This window comes from Hemitrygon akajei, chromosome 9 (genome assembly GCF_048418815.1).
Source record: "Hemitrygon akajei chromosome 9, sHemAka1.3, whole genome shotgun sequence".
NCBI lineage: Eukaryota > Metazoa > Chordata > Chondrichthyes > Myliobatiformes > Dasyatidae > Hemitrygon > Hemitrygon akajei.
Genome location: NC_133132.1, coordinates 153,382,302 through 153,402,737, shown reverse-complemented (window position 1 = coordinate 153,402,737; position 20,436 = coordinate 153,382,302). Strand labels below are relative to the sequence as shown.

The 20,436-nt window shown below is 43.8% G+C and overlaps 1 protein-coding gene across 8 annotated transcripts in view; it reads right to left on the bottom strand.

Annotated features, from left to right (window-relative positions):
• The window catches only part of ptprk (protein tyrosine phosphatase receptor type K), a 641,623-nt gene that overhangs the window by 145,446 nt on the left and 475,741 nt on the right, over window positions 1–20,436 (bottom strand). For all 8 annotated transcript variants that reach the window (XM_073057328.1, XM_073057322.1, XM_073057320.1 and 5 more), the window contains exon 9: window positions 716–825. In XM_073057328.1, coding sequence (XP_072913429.1) covers window positions 716–825 — 110 coding nt within the window. The remainder of the gene's footprint in view (window positions 1–715; window positions 826–20,436) is intronic.

Sequence of the window (20,436 nt, the reverse complement as noted above, 5' to 3'; positions counted from 1 at the left end):
GCCAAAATTTGAAAAAAAAACATCCCCCCAGGAAAGCAATGATCTCCTTTTTAGTTCTGCAGCAAATAGATCTCACGTAGAGTGTTTATTCTGAGAGGACAAATGGGACAAAAGTTAGGAAAAGTATTTTCACCTATCAGAAAATAGAAAAGTGACTGATCATCAGTTCTGAGGATCAGCCAAAGCTCTTCAGATTTATTATGCATTAAGTAATAAAATTTGATGCAACTCCTATGTGCTACACTTGAAGAATGCTCCAGGTGACACAGAAAGAAGGATAACAATCATATCCAATCACTTCCTTTGCTGCTTCCATCATTTTGAACAGTCCAGGATTTCCACAGAGATGCACGCTTGGGCTTACTGTAGGAGGTACAACTCTCAATGTCCAAAGCCACATATTACAATGCTTTTAACCTTTAAAAAAAAAGCAGTATGGGAAAGGAGACTCTGAGAAGAAATAAATTTCCCCAAAAGGAGCCTCTCTATGACCTTTGGAGCAGGAAAGATTTTGGATGCAGATGCAAACTTGATGAGAGGAGATCTCAAGGGGGACATGGAGTGCAGGCATCCACAGAACCTAGGATTCTAGCACCCCACACGCATAAATATGCAATGGCTTGTGTATGCTGGGCAAATTAAGTCTACCTAACGGTCAGGTATTGTGTGCGGCTCAGGGAAATGTGTAAATATCATACCAGCATGGAGTAATTACCTCATATTGTGTGATGATACCATTTGCTTCAACGGGTTCACGCCAGTGCAAGAAGATTTTGTCTTCGAATGGTGTTCCTTTCAATGAATCACTAGGTATGGGACCAGGTACTGTAGGGGAAAAAAATGCATTAATTATGTAGTAAATAAATAAATAACACTCAATTGGTTTGGTGGGGGGGGGGGGGGGGGTGGCATTATATGAATTTCACCTCCACAGGAGATGCAATTAATTCAATAAGTTTCAACTGAAATCTCTATTTTTGGTTAAACATCTGGAAACAAAATTATAGTAATACTTGGTAGATTAATACATTTACACGACATCAACAGATTAGTATTTTCTTTTGAATATATTAAAATAGCAAAGGCATCCTGAAACTAACAATTGGTCTTTATTCTTTGGAGCGTAGAAGGATTGGGGGGACTTGATAGAGGTATTTAAAATAATGAGGGGGATAGATAGAGTTGACGTGGATAGGCTTTTTCCATTGAGAGTAGGGGAGGTTCAAACAAGATGACATGAGTTGAGAGTTAAGGGGCAAAAGTTTAGGGGTAACACCTTTACTCAGAGAGTGGTAGCTGTGTGGAACAAGCTTCCAGTAGAAGTGGTACAGGCAGGTTCGATTTTGTCATTTAAAAAAATTGGATAGGTATATGGACAGGAAAGGAATGGAGGGTTATGGGCTGAGTGCGGGTCAGTGGGACTAGGTGAGAGTAAACGTTCAGGATGGACTAGAAGGGCCGAGATGGCCTGTTTCCGTGCTGTAATTCTTATATGGTTATATATCACACTTATCAGGTAAAACTAAAGCATAATAGTAATTTCCTCGTCATGCAATTTTCAGGTTTTGGGCTTGCCTTAACTACCCTTGAGAAAATGGTGGCAATATACTGCAGAAAGCCTCCCACACCACTGTTGAATAGGGCGTCATCATAGGACATGCAAAATATTTCCAAATCCAGATAGTGAGCAACTCAGGGGAAATTGGCAGGTGATGGTGTTTCCATGTGCTTGCTGCCTTTGTCCATCCTTCTTATGAAAGGAGACTTTTCGTTCCTTTGGGGGGATTTATGCCAGCTCTGACCAGAGCAACTCCAGTCAAATGTCCTCTCCTCTTTCCTGGAGCTCAAATTACTGATAAGGGTTGCAGGTTTGGCAGATAGTTGCTGAGGTTGCGGCCAGTAACTACAATGGATCCAGCGCACTCAACACACTGGAGCTATTGCACCCTGATGGTGGATGGTGGAGGCAGTAAACAAGCGGGCAGCTTTGTTTATTTTTATTTATTTATTGACATATAGAATGGAGTAGGCCCTTCTGACTCTTTGAGGTGTGCCGCCCAGCAAAGCCCCGATTTAACCACGGGACAATTTACAATGACCAACTAACCCACCAACCAGTACATCTTTGGACTGTGGGAAGAAACCGGAACACCCGGAGGAAGCCCAGTCCTGGGGAGAAAGTACATACTCCTTACAGGCAGTGGCGGGAATTGAACCCAGGCTGCTGGTACTGTAAAGCATTGTGCTAACCACTACGCTACTGCGTCGCTTTGTCCTGCATGATGTAAAGGTTCCTAAAGCCTGTTGGAACTACATCCAACCAATAGACACCTTACCTGTGCCTTGTAAATGGTGCAGAGTATTTGAGATAACAGAAGTTCAGTCACGAGACCCAGTTTCTTAATTGCTCTTATAACCACAGTAATTACATGACTATTTCAATTCAGTTTGTAGATAATGGCGGGAATTTATGATGCAGAACTCAGAGATAGTAATGCTTTTGAGGTGCACAGGTAGGCAATTAAGCTCTCGCTCTCTGAAGATGAGCGCTGCCTGATTGTTCAGTCGTACAATATTTGCTGCCAAGTGTCAGCCAGTGTCTGAATGCGTGCAGCAGGACTGGGGCAGCAAATGTGGAATGCTTCATTTGCTGAGGAACTGCAAATGCAAATGACTGCACACACTTCTGAATTACAGTAGAAGAAAGTCATTGACGTAACATGTCAATGTTGATGGTCTGGTCAAAGCCTTAATGGACTTCTGCAGTGACGTCCTGGTACCAGGAGGATCGGCTTCCAATGAACAAAACGATCTTCCACAGTATGAAGTAGTTCTCAATCATTTTCCCCTTTGGTACTCACTGTGTTCAATGTTACTGATCTGCAGCCCTTTGCTGCCTTCACCCAACACCTCCCAGCCTCTGTCACTATTTACACTCTTCAATCCTCCATTTGCCTGTCACGGATCAATCCACCTGCTCCTCGCCAGCTCCTGCTCCATCCCTTTCCTTTAGCTCTTTATTCAGGCCATCTTGCCTCTACTTTTTTTAGTTGAGATGAAGAGCCTTGACACAAATCTTTCACTGTCCATTTCTCTTCACAGATCTGCTGAGTTCCTTTGGCACCTTCTTTACTTTGCCTTGATCCACGCCTAGTCAAATGCTGCTTTAATGTCATGGGTTGACTGCAGAAAGGTGCCAGAAGAGGGCCAGTATCATAATGAAGGATTTCACCCACCCTGCTCATGGACAGTTAGTCCCACTCCTGTCAGGGAGAAGGCTACATAGTATCTACGCCAGGACCAGCAGACTCAAAAACAGTGACTTTCTCCAAGCAGTAAGGCTGATCAACACCTCCACCCACTAACCCACCCCTCAACTTTATAATTTCCTGTCAGAGCCACCTTATTGTATGTACAGACACTCCTGTGCCTAGCATCACTTATGGACATACAACCCCGGAAGGGGAGGATGATTATGACTCTCAGTACCAGTAACAGTGGTGTTAACTGTTCAGGCTAACAAAATGGCTTCTCTGTATTGTTATAATGAAATGGCTTCTCTGTAATGCTGTAATGGGTTTCTGTGTCTGGTATGTTTGGGTTATGACTACCGATAAGGGGGAAAATAACCAATGGAGAATTGTTATGCTATCTTGTATGTGCAAGCTGAGTGGGAGATTGCGGTCTTTTTCGGGAGGCGAGCAAGGAGGATGAACGTGTGAGGAGTGGACAGCGGTTCCAGAGCGGCGGATACTGGATGCCTGTGGCGCGGACGGTGGCCGAAGGCTCGGAAGGTCGTTGTGGATGGAACCGGAGGCGTGAGCTCCAACGTATTAAAATATTATGTGCACAAACTGATAAACTTATTTACTTGGCGCCTTTAGATTATCTGTTTCTACTAACCCATCATTAAGAGACAACTATAAATTTGCAATTATTTACTCACTTTTGGGTGTATTGTCTGATATTTGTATTGCCAGCGTGTACTGGGGGGGGCATTACTCCGTATTTACACCGAAGCATCGCACTATTGGCGGGGCGATGGCAGTTCACCCATGGCGAACGGGGGTCAACTGGAGGCACGGAGGCTACATGTTATTGCATGTTTCTTTATCTTCTTGTGCTTTTATGTGCTGCACTGGATCCAGAGTAACGATTATTTTGTTCTCCTTTATGCTTGGGTACTGGAAAAGCCATTAAACAATTTTGAATCTTGAATCTCTGAAATTTAGTCCATTGGTCCAGACATCAATTCAGGTGCCAAGCAAACCTGGCCAAATCCAATACTGGACAACAGTGAGAAGGCTGCTGAGCAAATGCCATTTGTTAGCAATGCTTTTTGCATTTTCCATCGATCTGCTGATGACTGAGCTGAGACTGATCAGGGTGTAACTCAGACTGGATCTGTCCTACACTTTGCTCAGAGATGTACTACACTTTTATTAACAGATCGGGAGATATAATGGTGATCTTATACAGGTGTTGAAAGCCACGAGAGGCAGAGATAGGGTGAATGCACCCAGTCTTTTGCCCAAGGTCGAGGTTAAGAACGAGAGGACATAGGTTTCAGGTAAAAGGGGTGAGATTTAACAGGAATCCAAGGAACTTTTCCCACGCAAAGGATAGTATATATATGAAATGACTCTCAGGGGAGTTAGTTGACACAGATACAACATATGGACAGGACAGGAAAGATTTGCCTGGATATGGGTCAAATGCAGGCAAACTGGACTCATTCAGTTTGGCATCTTGTTAAAACGGGACAGCTGGACTGAAGAGTCCGTTTCTTTGGTGTATGACCATGACCTGGGATTCATGCATTAACAGTGTTAACATAATTCTGAAAAACTTTAAATATTCTCCATATCTTTTTCATAATAGTCAATTCTTTATGATGCCTTTATTGTGCAAGTATGAATGATTTCTGGGTACTTGTGGTGAACAGGCAGCATTGATGCATGGCAACACATAACTGCAAGGAATGCACGATTATCCAATAAATGTGATGATATTTTTACAATATGTTTTCCATTAGAAATTCCAGGGCAAAGGTCATGTCAGTACCTTTTATATCATGGGAACTGACCTACCAAGTTCCTCCCACAGGACCTCTATCCCTGGGAACAAAAGACTTGGGTTTAAACATTCATTCCATGTAAGGTAAACAAGCCTTGACATATTAAAAAGAAACAGCAATGAACTATTTTAAGTGCCATCACAAAAAAAACAGTTAAAGTTTTACTGCTCATTAGACCATTGTAATTAGCTGCAGTTGGAAAACAAAGCTAAAATTTATACAAGATTAATTGTCCAACAGATATGCAAATAAACTGAATGACATTTATAGGGTTTGGAATAATTTCCCCACTTGATCTCCCGGGAGGAGGTAATAGAAATCTGCAAAATCTAATTTACATAATTTGTGGTTTTCTCCATCTTCTTCAACTTTACCAAACTCATTCCAAGACCTTGATTCATGAGTTGATTTGCTTGCTTCTTAATTAGACAATTTTTATAAATTAATAAATGTGGAAAGACCTTCTGATAGTTGATCTCAACTGCATTTTACCTTTCAAACTCCATAATCCTTAATTCCCTTATCCAACAGTCTATGCTAGCCTTTTACAATCTACTTCAGCCTTTCATAATCTATGTTCAATTTTTACAATGCACTTCAGCCTTTTACAAGAGTAATACTCATGAAGTCCCAGTTTAAATTCACCTAGCCCTAATTAGTGCTATTTACTTCAGCATATTTGCAGAATTTCTCCTTGTCCATTTCAGACTAGAAATCTCAAAGCTTCTAATAATTGTACGCAATTCATACTTCAACCAAATTCAGAATGTTACATTGAGAACTGTCAACTTAACTCTGTGGGTTCAGAGGATTGAACACAGAACTTTAGACAGAATCAGAGTCAGGTTTAATATCACCAGCATATGTCGTGAAATTTGTTAGCTGTGTGGCGGCAGTACAATGCAATACATAACAAGACAGGAAAAGAATTGTGAATTACAGTAAGTATTCCTGATCATTGACTGTGTGCCTTCAGGCTTCAGTACCTCCTTCCCGATGGTAGCAATGGGAATGAAGCATGTCCTGGCTGATGGGGGTCCTTAATGATGGATGCCACCTTTCTAAGGCACTACTCCTTGAAGACGTTCTGGATACGTGCCCATCTAATTTTACAATAGCTTACTTTGATCCTGCACAGTAGCCCACACCTCCCCCTATACCAAACAGTGATGCAGCCAGTTAACTCGTTGACATATTACTACAGCGTTTTGAATGAAAAGTCAATTGAGGATCAGTTTCCATATTCAGATGGGTCCAAAAAAATTTCACAAGGTGATTTATAAAGGAAGAAGTTTTTACAGTGCATTGGCCAGCAATCACGTGCAACCAACATTACTAGTACCAGGGAAAATTGGTACATGATATTCAATGTTTGTGGGACCTGGTTGTGTGAAAACAATGCATTGTCTTTGCCTACATAATATGAAGAAGAATATTTGTTAATTTGACATCTTGAAGAAGTTTTATGGAAGAGCACATACTTTCCAATTTAAAACAGAAAATGTGCTGTTCTAGTTTTCCTTAATAGTAGGCTGCAAATCAAATTGATAGGAATGAGCAATGATCAAGCATCACCTTGAGTTCGAATCAGGAAAATGTTTTCAGAATTCCATCTTTGACGCATTTACTCAAATTGGTTATAACTTGATTTGCTTAACCTATGCAAAAATGTAGAAAAGAATCTAATTGAAGTCAGGTGATAAGACAGATGACATGAGAGAAGCAAAGCTTATTTAGACATTGTCAAAACCAGTGCTTTTGCCAGTGCTTGAAATCCCTTTCTTTTAATCTTTATCGACTAAGTAGATTTGGCACTGTGGTTTTATTTTATTGCACACAGATATCCTGGAGCCAGAATGAGATCTTTGAAGGATCATTAATTGCTTTATAATCATGCCAAGTTTATTGAGAAATAATCTACAGTTAGTTACCAAAAATCAATGTGCCATTATCCTACAGTACATTTCAAATTATTATAGGCCCATTATAATTCAGCTATTTCACTTTGTGCATTTTGCCTTTCTCAGCACAGATTTAACACAAAAAATCAAATTAAAATCTCAACTTGATTTGCTCTGCTCTGTAAAACTGAATTGTTTTACTTTCATTCAGTCTAGAATTAAATTCAACACTAAGGCTACAGACATTTACATAATGTGGGTTAAATGTGAGAGTAGCCTGCATTGTTCACACAGATTTAAATATTTGCATCACATTTAGTGATTGCATCGGACAATAAATAAATTAGTGGCTGATATAGTTAGGCATGAGTGCCTTTGACGTGCACTTTGTCAGGGAGGAACCCAAGAAGAAACTGAATATCCTGATAAACTGTTGTGATTTCAATAAAATAACTAGAAGCTGCAGTTCGGGCTAAAGGAGGACAGACTCAAAATTTAACAACAATGTAAAATGGCCAGCTCATTAGGTACTTGTTTGCTAATGCAAATATTTAATTAGCCAATCATGTGGCAGTAGCCTAATGCATAAAAGCATGCAGACAAGATCAAGAAGTTTATTTGCTGTTCAGTCCAAACATCAGAATGGGGAAGAAATGTGACCGTGGAATGACTGTTGGTGACAGATGTGGTGGTTTCAGTATCTCAGAACCTTCTGATCTCCTGGGATTTCCATACACATCGGTCTCTTTGAGTTTACAGAGAATAGTTGAAAAACAAAAATAATCCAGAAAATGGTAGTTCTGTAGGTGAAAATGCTTTGTTAATGAGAGAGATCAGACTGACTGAAGATGACTGAAAGATAGCAATAACTCAAATAACCTTGTGATTTTTTTGTGCTGCACTGAGCAACAACTATTTGGATTCCAGCATCTGCAGATTTTCACTCATTTATGATTGGACTACGACACTGTGAAGTCTCTTCCAGGGATGCCTAGGCTGAAGAAGTTTAAATCTTCCCTTTGGGAAGGGTCTCGGCCCAAAACATCAACTGTACTCTTTTCCATAGATGCTGCCCGGCCTGCTGAGTTCCTCCAGCATTTTTTGTGTGTGTTGCTTGGATTGTCAGCACCTGCAGATTTTCTCTTGTTTGTTCACAATTATTTCATTTTCCTTTCTGCTTGTGTACTGGAAATGACATAAAACAACATTGATCCTGAATCTTGGTACAATGGAGGTGTGCAGAAGAGCATCTCTGAATGCACAACACGTCAAACTTTGAAGTGGATGGGCCGCAGCAGGAGAAGACCACGAACATTCACTCAGTGGCCACTTTATTAGATAAAGGAGGTACCTAATAAAGTGGTCATTGAGTGTACGTTTTGAATTGCTACTCATATGCCTCATGCCATTCAGTGTGCAATGTAAGATTTAAGGTTGTAAATTCCTGATATGAATTTATGTCTGTAAAGGTGCAGCTAAGCAGCTCAGTGGACAGATGTTCCTTGTGGGATATCAGGGCAGAGCAGAAAAGGGGGTTGAGCATGATAAGAGGGGAGGAAACCACAATAGAAAGAGCTCAAGTTCTTGCATTTTCATTTTGCTCTTTGCTGAAAATGCATTGTGCTTCTGACAGAGTCCAGCTCAGTTTTGTTAGGACTCATGGCTACACATTTCTATCCAGGCTCACACAAAGAGCCGTCACCTGCTTGAAGTGACACAGGGCAACCACTTCAGTGCAACATTCAAGAATCTTGCCATGAGCATAGCTCATAAATAATAATGTACTGTAGCTAACCAATCAACATCCTTACAGAGATAAAAAATGAGTCACCTTATACTGTATATTGATAAATGCTCAGAAGACAGCACACAGTTTACAATCAGTCTGTGAGGAAGTCTTTCAGCAAGACGATTACTTTAACTTAGTCACCTCTATGTATTTTCAATTCAGGACTTATTGGTGCTTAAGAACATTTTGTAAAACTCTGTTTTCAACAAAAAAAATGAAATCCAAGGATTTCACTTTGAATCAGAATTAGAACCAAGTTTAGTATCAATGGCATGGATCATGAAATTTGTTGTTTTGTGGCAACAGTACTCTGCAATACATAATAATATAAAAATTAAAATTTAGAATAAGAGATATATATTAAAATTAAAATAAATAAGTAGTGCAAAAAGAGAGAGAAAAATACTGAGGGAGTTTTCATTGTTTCATTGTCCATTCAGAAACAGGCTGGCAGAGGGGAAGAAGCTGTTCCTGAAATGTTGAACGTGTGTCTTCAGGCTTCTGTACCTCCTCGACGGAAGCAATGAGAACAAGGCATGAGCTGGGTGATGAGGGTCCTTAATGATGGACACTGCCTTTTTGAGGCATTGCCTTTTGAAGGTGTCCTCAGTGTTGGGGAGGTTGGTGCCTATGATGGAGCTAGTTTGAGTTTATAGTTTTCTGCAGCTCTTTCGATCCTGTGCAGTGGCCTCTCCATACCACACAGTGATGCAACCAGTTAGAATGTTCTCCATGGTATACCTGTAGATGTATGCAAGTGTCTTTGGTGGTATACCAATTCTCCTCAAACTCCGAATGAAATATAGCCACTGTTTTGCCTTCTTTGTAATTGCATCAATATGTTGGGTCCATGATAAATCCTCAGATATGTTGATACCCAGGAACTTGAAAATGCTCACCCTTTCCACTTGATTCTTCGATGAGGACTGGCGTGTGTTCCCTTGGCTTCCCTTTCCTGAAGTCCACAATCAATTCCTTGGTCTTACTGATGCTGAGTGCAAGGTTGTTGCTGCGATACCGCTCAACCAGCTCCCAGATACTTCCGTGTCACATTCTCTAATTATGCCAACAATAGTTGTGTTGTCAAAAAATTTATAAACGGAGCTTGAGCTGTGCCTAGCCGCACAGTTGTGGGTGTAGAGAAAGTAGGGTGCATAAAAGGCACTGAGCTCATCTGGGAGTGAAGCATCACAGCCATTTGTGATGTTAGGCTTTGCCTTACAGGAAGTAATGGCCTGCAAATCCTGCCAGAGCTGTCCTGCATTCCGTCTCTAACCTCAAATGGAATTGTTTTTTAATCTCCCTTAAAATAGCCTTCCAAAGGTCATACTTGAACCTCTTGTCTCGTTCTGGATCACCAGTCTTGAATACCACCGATCCAGTCCTCAGCAGACTACGAATCTTCTGTTCATCCAAAACTTTTAGTTTGAGCATGTTCAGTAAGTTCTCAAACACGCATCCACACACAGGACTTGATGAAGTCAGTGACAACTGGGGCATATACATTCAGACTCGAAGATGTACTCCTGAATATTGTTCAGTCCATCAACTCAAAGCAATTTTTTTACGTGTCTTAACCAGAATTTCTTGGTCCTCATCACTGCTGTTTTAGTCTTTAGCCTTTGCCAGAACGCTGTGAATGGAAGTGCAGCCAGGTGATTGGACTTTCCAAAGTGAGGGCGTGGGATGGAATGCAAGCGACCTTAAGTGTGCAAAGTCAAGCATGTCGGCCTCCCTGGAGGGAATGAATGCTTAGGATGGTAGGGGGAAATGGCAAGTAAACAGTCAGAAGATTCGGTCTGAGAGGAGAAATGGATGATAAAAATGGCAGAGCAGCTAAGTGAAGTACTCAAATTCAATGTGCCTTAACCCCTTTTACATTGTTTTGGTTTCCAGTCAGGCCGCAGCCTATCTTTTGCTTATGGAACATGAATTTTATTCAGGCCCATCACTCTAAGTTTGAGAATAACCAATGAGGCAGCTGTGGGCATGTTCTGCAAGCCTGCAGGCCTCCAGGTTCTACCCTTGATGTGTCTACATCCAAGGTAAGTCAAGCTGTACTGTCTTTCACTGCTTCTGCGATCTGAGTGAGGCTAGAAAGGTCAGCGTTCACTAACTCATCCCTAACCACGCTTGAAGAAGTGGTGATGAACTGTCTTCTTGAACCATGGAGCATTGAACACAGAAAACATACAACACAGAAAACCACTGCAATCTTTCTGGTGAAAGGTTTCCCCACAATGCAGCTGGATATGGAATTCCAAATTTCAAGCAGCAAGGAACAACAACACTCTTTCAGATCATCGCTTCACATACCCATTCGGGTATGTCCATACATGGCCTCCTCTACTGCCATGATGAGGCCAAACTCAGGTTGGAGGAGCAACACCTCATATACCGCCTGGGTAGTCTCCAACCCTTGGCGTGAACATCGAATTCTCCAACTTCTGGTAATTCCCTCCCTCTCCCTTTCCCCCATCCCAGTTTCACTCTGCCTCCTCCTCCAGCTGCCTATCACCTCTCTCACGATTCTGCCTTCTACTACACATAGTGCTTTTCCCTGACATTCCTTCTTCACCTTTCCTGCCTATCCCCTCCTTGTTTCCCCTCCCCCACCCCTTGATCTTTCCTCTGATTGGTTTTTCACCTGGCACCTACCAGCCTTCTCCTTCCCACCCTCCTCCCACCTTCTTTATAGGGCCCCTGCCCCCTCCCTCTTCAGTCCTGATGAAGGGCCTCGGCCCGACACGTTGACTGTTTGTTTCCATGGATGCTGCCTGACCTGCTGAGTTCTCCAGCATGTTGTGCATGTTACTCTTTCAGATCATCAGGACTCTTAGTGAGGTTTTTGCTACATATATGTGTAATCATAGTGTATTTTGCAGATTGTATGAACTATAGCTAGTCGTGGAAGGAAAGAATGCTCGGGATGGTAGGGGGAAATGGCAATCAGACAGACAGGAGATGAGGGCTGAGAGGAGGAATGGAGCAGCCATGATGAAATGGCAGAGCAGACTCAATGGGCCAAATGGTCCTAAACAGTGCCAAGTTATTTGAGAGTTGCAGGAGACACACTCACCCCGGTTTGTCAAGGATCTTCAATCCATGACGTGTGCCTCGCAGATGGCAGAAAAGCTTTAGGTATCGGAAGATAAGTCAGGACTCAGGATACAAAAGTTCAAAGTACATTTATCATCAGGAGTTGACTAGATTGAACTCCTGCCTCAGCAAGGACCTGGACCCATTGCAATATGCCTATCACCACAAAAGGTCAACGGCAGACACAATCTCCATGGCTCTTCACATGGCCTTATACCACCTGGACTGTTCATCGACTACAGCTCTGCATTTAACACCATCATTCCCACAATCTTGATTGAGAAGTTACAGAGCCTGGGTCCCTGTACCTCCCTCTGCAACTGGATCCCCGACTTCCTAACCAGAAGACGTCAGTCTACGCGGATTGGTGATAACATATTCTCCTCGCTGATGATCAACACTGGCACACCTCAGGGTGTGTGCTTAGCCCACTGCTCTAATCTCTATATACACATGACTGTGAGGCTAGGCATAGCTCAAATACCATCTATAAATTTGCTGATGATACAACCATTGTTGGTAGAATCTCAGATGGAGGCAAGAGGGCGCACAGGAGTGAGATGTGCCAACTAATGGAGTGGTGTCACAGCAACAACTTTGCACTCAATGTCAGTAAGACAAAAGAGCTAATTGCGGACTTCAGGAAGGGTAAGAAGAAGGAACACATACCAATCCTCATAGAGGGATCAGAAGTGGAGAGAGTGAGCAGCTTCAAGTTCCTGGGTGTCAGGATCTCTGAGGACCTAACCTGGTCCCAACATATTGATGCAGTTATAGAGAAGGCAAGACAGTGACTATACTTCATTAGGAGTTTGAAGTGATTTGGTATGTCAATAAATACACTCAAAAGCTTCTATAGATGTACTGTGGATTCTGTACATTCTGACAAGCTACATCACTGTCTGGTATTGGGGGGGATACTGCACAGGACCGAAAGAGGCTGCAGAAGATTGTAAATCTAGTCAGCTCCATCTTGGATATTAGCCTACAAATAACCTAGGACATCTTCAAGGTGACAGACAGACAGACATACTTTATTGATCCCGAGGGAAATTGGGTTTCGTTACAGTCACACCAACCAAGAATAGTGTAGAAATTTAACAATATAAAACCATAAATAATTAAATGATAATCAGTAAATTATTCCAAGTGGAAATAAGTCCAGGACCAGCCTATTGGCGTAGGGTGTCTGACACTCCGAGGGAGGAATTGTAAAGTTTGATGGCCACAGGTAGGAATGACTTCCTATGACGCTCAGTGTTGCATCTCGGTGGAATGAGTCTCTGGCTGAATGTACTCCTGTGCCTAACCAGTACATTATGGAGTGGATGGGAGTCATTGTCCAAGATGGCATGCAACTTGGACAGCATCCTCTTTTCAGACACCACCGTCAGAGAGTCCAGTTCCACCCCCCACAACATCACTGGTGGTGTCTCAGAAAGGCAGTGTCAAAATATTAAGGACCTCCAGCATCCAGGGCATGCCCTTCTCTCACTGTTACTGTCAGGTCAGAGGTACAGAAACCTGAAGGCACACACTCAGCAATTCAGGAACAGCTTCTTCCCCTCTGCCATCTGTTTCCTAAATGGACATTGAACCCATGAACACTACCTCACTTTTTAAAAAATACATCATTTCTGTTTTTGCAAGATTTTAGTCAATTCAATATACATATACTGTAAAATGATTTACTTATTTTTTTTCTTCTTCTTCTATGTTATGTATTGTATTGAACTGCTGCTGCTAAGTTATTAACAAATTTCATGACACATTCTGTCGATAATAAACCTGATCCTGATTCCAAGTACATATACATTATATATCATTATACATTTACTGTTAAACCTTTCACAGTGCTTTCAACCAGCCAACCAGATCATGACATTTTATCAATATCTATTCGAACCCCGGAGGAGTAGATAAGTTGGCATTCTGAGGAGTCAACGCCCACAACTGCACCTCAAAATGGGTTTTTTTCAGTTGGAGCCAAAATGCCTGCAAACATGATCAACCAAACTTTCAAACATCCTTGAGATTTGTCTCCTTAAATCAAGAAACCGTAAAGAACCCATTAAAAAAGATCAACAATACCAAATGCGCAGAGAGAGAGGAAAAAAAATTGTGCAAACAATAAAAGCAAGCAACCAGCATTCAGAACAAAAGTGAGTCCACAGACACCAAGCCCAGAGCAGGCCCACAGCCTCAGTTCATCACACAGCGGAGCAAAACGTTAGGGAGTAGCGAGCAGTACTGGCCCATCATGTCCCTGCCTCCGGTCATCTTTTCAATCCATCCGGCCTGGCGATTAAACTGTCCAAACATTGGGTCACTCCTCACTCTAAGACCCAGGCCCTGCTGCAGTGACACACTCTGGGCCTGGACACCGTTGCCACGTTTTGGACGGGCACTTAGATGGATCTGACCTCGCGCTCGGTTTCGGTGGACGGGCTCTGAAACTTTCTCTGCTCTGATTTTTTAATCTTTGTCAGTTTATCGCCTCCATTGCCGCTGCGAGGCCACGCCCAGGTTGGAGGCACAACACCTTATATTCCGTTTGGGTAGCCTCCAACCTGATGGCATGAACGTCAATTTCCAGAACTTCTACTAATGGCGCCCCCTCTCCTTCACCAATCCCCATTTCCCTCTCTCATCCTATCTCCTTACCTACCCATCACATCCCCCTGGTGTTGCTCCCCCTTCCCTTTCCACCATGGCTTTCTGTCCTCTTCTATCAGATTCCCCCTTCTCAGTCCCTTTATCTCTTTCACCAATCGACTTCCCAGCTCTTTACTTCAACCCCTCCCCCCCCTTCGTTTCAACAATCACTTCCTACCCTGTATTTCTCCCTACCCTTCCCCCACCTTACTCTGACTTCTCAGTTTTTTTCTCCAGTCCTGATGTGGTGAACTACATATACCAGAGTGGTTTGCTCCCAACAGACCCCTGCTGACTGCTCCTGTGGCTCCTCCCACAAACCCCTGTATAAAGGCGAATGAGGCCTGAGGCCGGCCCTCATTCTCCAGGATGTTGGGTTGCTCATTCTTCCAGTCAATAAAAGCCGATAACTCTCTTCTTACGTCTCAGAGTGAGTTATTGATGGTGCATCAATTTTATTGACTGGAAGTTTTTAAGCATGGAAACCGTTTTACATCCGGAACGATTGGATCTGGACCCCCAGGAGCCTGAAGCGGCTCTTGCCTTTGAACTCTGGCTTGCATGCTTCCAATCATACTTGGAGGAGGTTCGTGCAACTGACCCTGCTGTTAGGCACAGGATTCTCCTCTCGCGAGTCACCCCAAAAGTTTATTCCTTCATCAGGGACCTCTCGACCTACGACGGGGCTCTGGCCGCCCTCAAACTACAGTACCTGCGGCCAGTGAACACCGTCTACGCAAGACATCGTTTGGCTACCAGACGGCAGCGGCCTGCGGAATCGTGCGCCGAATTTCTCCGAGCCCTACAGACACTCGTGCGGACTTGTGAATGCCAAGCGCTCACGGCGGAACAGCATGCGGAACTCTTGGTACGAGACGCCTTTGTGACGGGACTGAGGTCAGTGTATGTGCGGCAGCGTTTGCTGGAAAATCCTGACCTCACCTTACGCTCGGCGATCGAGACGGCCGAAACACTCGAGGCTGCTCTACGCTATGCTGACGCCGTCCAGCCGCGCGATTCCCCGTCGGACTCGTGGACGCCTCAGATCCCGCCGCCGCCGGTTCCCGCGAGCGAATTCGCCAACACCGCTGCCAGTCACGATTCCACGAACTCCCCGACTCCGTCCGCGTCCGCGGCGGCGTCCCAGCAAACGCTGGGGCTCTGTTATTTTTGTGGGCTGGAGAAACATCCTCGAAAACATTGCACAGCCCGCGAAGCGACCTGCTCCAGCTGTGGAAAACGGGGTCATTTCGCCAGAGTCTGTAAGTCTAAATCGAAAGCGGCGTCGAGCTGCGCTGCGTTTGAGCCATGGGGGCCGCCATCTTGCATGCCCGGATGTGAGCGGCCATCTTTGCCGGCGTCACCATGCCCCGCCCCCGACTCACCGGAGTTTACCGGGCACCAAGACGGCAGTTCAACTCTGGCCACCGTAACCCTCGACCAAAGTGCCCCACACCAGCTTGCCAGGTCAATGATGGACATCCTGGTGGAGGGCCACAGGACTAGCTGCCTGTTTGACACGGGCACCACGAGTTACAATCCCCGCGGGAATGGACAGGTGGAGAGGGAGAATGCCACGGTGTGGAAGGCCACACTTTTAGCCCTTAAGTCAAAAGGGTTGCCGGTCTCTCGATGGCAGGAGGTCCTCCCTGAGGCTCTCCACTCTATCCGCTCCCTGTTATGTACGTCCACCAATGCCACCCCTCATGAATGCCTATTCTCTTTTCCCAGGAAGTCTGTCACTGGGACCACCCTACCAGTTTGGCTGACGTCCCCGGGGCCAGTGCTGCTCCGAAAACATGTGAGGAGTAATAAATACTCCCCGCTGGTAGAGAGGGTTCACCTTCTACATGCTAATCCCCAGTATGCCTACGTGGTCTTACCTGATAGGCGGGAGAACACGGTCTCTGTCCGCAACCTGGCGCCCGCAGGAGCGGCAGACCACTACCCCGAACACTCCACGGTAACTATGAACCCTGTACCCGAGGTGATACCGCGCACACCGTGCCCAGCACAGACTCCTCACGACACTCATGTACCGGACACCTCGTACGCGTATAGTCCGGACGCCTCGCACACACGTGAGGGATCACTGCCACCTCCAGTTAGGCCAGAACCAGCACAACCTCCGTCCCCTGAGCTATCACCACCTCCGGCATCTATGCAATCACCACCTCCGGCACCTGTGCAATCACAGCCGGAACTACGCAGATCGCAGTGACAGATTCGACCACCTGATAGACTTAACCTGTAAACATACTTGTAAGAAACTTCGCCACCTGGGGACTCTTTTCCAACAAGGGGGTGGGGGGTGAATGTGGTGAACTACATATACCAGAGTGGTTTGCTCCCAACAAACCCCTGCTGACTGCTCCTGTGGCTCCTCCCACAAACCCCTGTATAAAGGCGAATGAGGCCTGAGGCCGGCCCTCATTCTCCAGGATGTTGGGTTGTTCATTCTTCCAGTCAATAAAAGCCGATAACTCTCTTCTTACGTCTCAGAGTGAGTTATTGATGGTGCATCACCTGATGAACCATCTAGTCCCAAAACTCTGAATGTTTACTCTTTTCTATAGTGCCTGGCCTGCTGAGTTCCTCCTGCATTTTGTGTGTGTTGCTTGAACACAAAACCAATATTTTATATAACCAATGTTTGGCAGCAATTGCAGTAACTATTATTTATTTCTGACCCAACAAATCACCCTATTTCTTCAGCCCCATCCAGGTAATCTTTATCAACAACAGATCTTACTTCCCTCTCTGTTCTACTTGTGCTTCAAATGTTTGTGTCAGCCAAAAGCTATAAAAGGCTTGGGTGAATTAAAATCAAATGCTACTGAACATTAAAAAGAGCAAAGTCATGATTTATTTTAACAGCTCTGCTTGAAAATTCACTCTCTAGATTTTTCAACTTCCCAAATGCCTCATTCCACTGACCCAGCCATTTTACTTATCGGCATGGTAACAAAATGTAACATTCAACATCAAGATAAATGTCCTTTCCAAGGAAGGTATCAACAGCACTGCAGGCCTGTGGCTCAAAACATCTTCCAACATACTTCAACCAGAACCCACAGACTGTGATAAAGAAAGCTTTGTTGTTAAGAAAAACTGGTACAGCAAATGCAGGCACCTGAATGCAGAATGTGCTGTCTGGTTGGCTCGGAATCTATTATTTATTTATTGAGATACAGCACAGGATAAGCCCTTCTGGCTCTTCAAACTGTGCCACCCAGCAATCCCCGATTTAACCCTAGCCTAATCACGGGACAATTTACTATGACCAATGAATCGATACGTCTTTGGAACGTGGGAGGAAACCCACATGGTCATGGAGTGAACGTACAAATTCTTTACAGACAGCAGCAGGAATTGAACCCAGCTCACTGCCACTGCAAAGCGTCGCGTAAACACTGTACCACCGTGATTATTGGACCCAGCCAAGGCAGGATTACTAAGAATAATGTGGCTGAATGCAAGATCGATATAAACTCAATGACATAGACACATGGCTGAGTAACCAGAAATGGCAGACTCATTTTTTTCGCTCATTGGATGCAGAAAACCAGAAGAAGCCTGCAGCTGGATTCTGCAGCAAGTTTTTTGCCAAATGACTGAAAGCAACAGAAGAAAGAATTTTCTCCTGGAATCCAGCTGGGATTACTGTACCTGACTGGTTGCTGAGGTAGAAAGTATGGCTGACAAAATAGGTCTACCAGTGAGTCTCTTCTTGCAATGAAATGGTGGGCAGATTCAGGTTTGTACAGGAGAATCCAAACAAATGGGCAGAACAGTAGCCTGGACAGGTGGCATTGTAGCAGGTTGGTAAGCAGATGATAGGCCCAAAGCATTGTTGAGGATCCCTACCACCCATCCCACAATCTCTTTGACCCACTACTGTCAGGAAGGAGGTACAGGAGCATCAGGACTAGGACTGCCAGACCATTCTTCCCTCAGGTTGTGAGAATAATGAATATACTGCCACCACCGAGGTCCCGTCACTAGGACAGCAAGCTGCTTAACGTACATTAACTATTTACCAGTGTGTGCATTTTGAATTATCTTTTATGAAGTTATTTATGGTAATTCTTGGTTTATGTACTGTATGCAATATGTCTTGTGGGTGCACCATGGTCTGGAGGAATGTTGTTTCAATTGACTGCATATATGTACAGTCAGGTGACTGTAAAATGGATCGGAAATCAATCCCCATCATTGTCTGTAAGGAGTTTTAAATTCTCCCCGTGACCGCATGCGTTTCTTCCAGATGCTCCGGTTTCCTCCCACTTTCCAAAGGGTTAGGATTAGTAAACTGTGGACAAGCTATGTTGGCATTGGAGGCATGGCGATATTTGTGGGCTGCCCCAACGTATTCTGGGATGTGTTGATCACTGACACAAAATTAGCATTTCAGTCTGTGCTTCGATGCACATGCGACACACAAAGCTCATCCTTAAAGTTAATCTTGATATTTGACATATACTGGACTGAGCAAGCTGCTGGCTGCAATTTGCAACTTCAGAGATGTCAGAGACCTGTTGAGATCCGGCAAATTGAGTCAAATATTTTTGATGCTCTACAAAGTTGGTGTAAAAATGGATTTTCTTATAATGAGCACCATAATATGAAAAAACATGAATTACAGTGCCTTAAGTACTGAATTAAACATAATATATATGGATCAATATAAATGCATCTTTCAGTGAAATGCTTCTACACTGCATGTTGATCATGGAATCACTATAGTCTAAGTGAGAGCTTTATACTAATTCTTACCTATTTATGTCTGGCCAATACTCCCCATAAGGTTTGCAAATACAGGTTGAATATCAAAGACTGAAATGTGTCAATGGTATAATTAGTGTAATTCAGCCCCTTTTCAAAGTTGCACATAGTTCTTTAGACAAAATGTTCAGACATTTAGGAGGGACATGGGTAGAAACAACTGCATAGTTCATTGCAGATTCTTTGTAATATGGGCCAAGAACTTACACACACACACACACACAAACTAAAGGGCACTTTAACATCAGGACCGGTAAATTGTGGCAATCAGAGTTTTAACACAAATTTATTTGATTATTTATGGTAATAGACCTTTCTGGCCCAACTAGCACACATTGCTCAATTACACACGTCATCAATTAACCTAGTAAGTGGGGGATAAAACCAGAACAACCGGAGGAAACTCACATGGTCATGAGAGAACGTACTTACTCCTGTTTGGGCGCCACGATAGTGTAGCGGGTAATGCGGTGCTATTACAGTTCGAGGCACTAGAGTTCGGAGTCATTGGTAAGGAATTTGTATGTCCTTGTGAACGTTTTGGTTTCCTCTGGGAGCTCCAGCTCCCTCCCACGGTCCAGAGACACAGCAATTAGGCGGTTAATCAGACTTTGTATATTGTCCAGTGATTAGGCTAGGGTTAAATTGTTGGGTTGCTGGTGGTGCTGCTCGAAAGGCCAGAAGAGCCTATTCCACACCGTATGCCTTAAACTCCTTACAGGCAGCAGCGGGAATTGAACTTGGGTCGTGGTAATATAGTATTATGCTAACTGCTACATCACCGTGCCTCCCCGAGAAGGTTGCTGCTCTTGTAAACAAGAGCCTTGGTTATTTACACAGCAGAAGTCAATTAGAAGTTTGTGCAGAGCTGAAATACATAACGTGCTTCGTCTTGGGATGTGTAGATAGATCTTGATCTGTTATAAAAGAATGATCAGTACAAAGTCTTATTCAGCAAAGGATGGGACTGCTTTGGTCAATCTTGATTTCTACTTTAATTTTGCATTTAGTTCATTCAAACTAACTGAGTTAAAGTGCACTATGGGTTGTGAGGTGGGGATTGATTTCTAACAAAGGAGGAGTAACGTGCTCCTTCCCTCCACTGGCCTGCAGATCACCCCTGGGCAAGT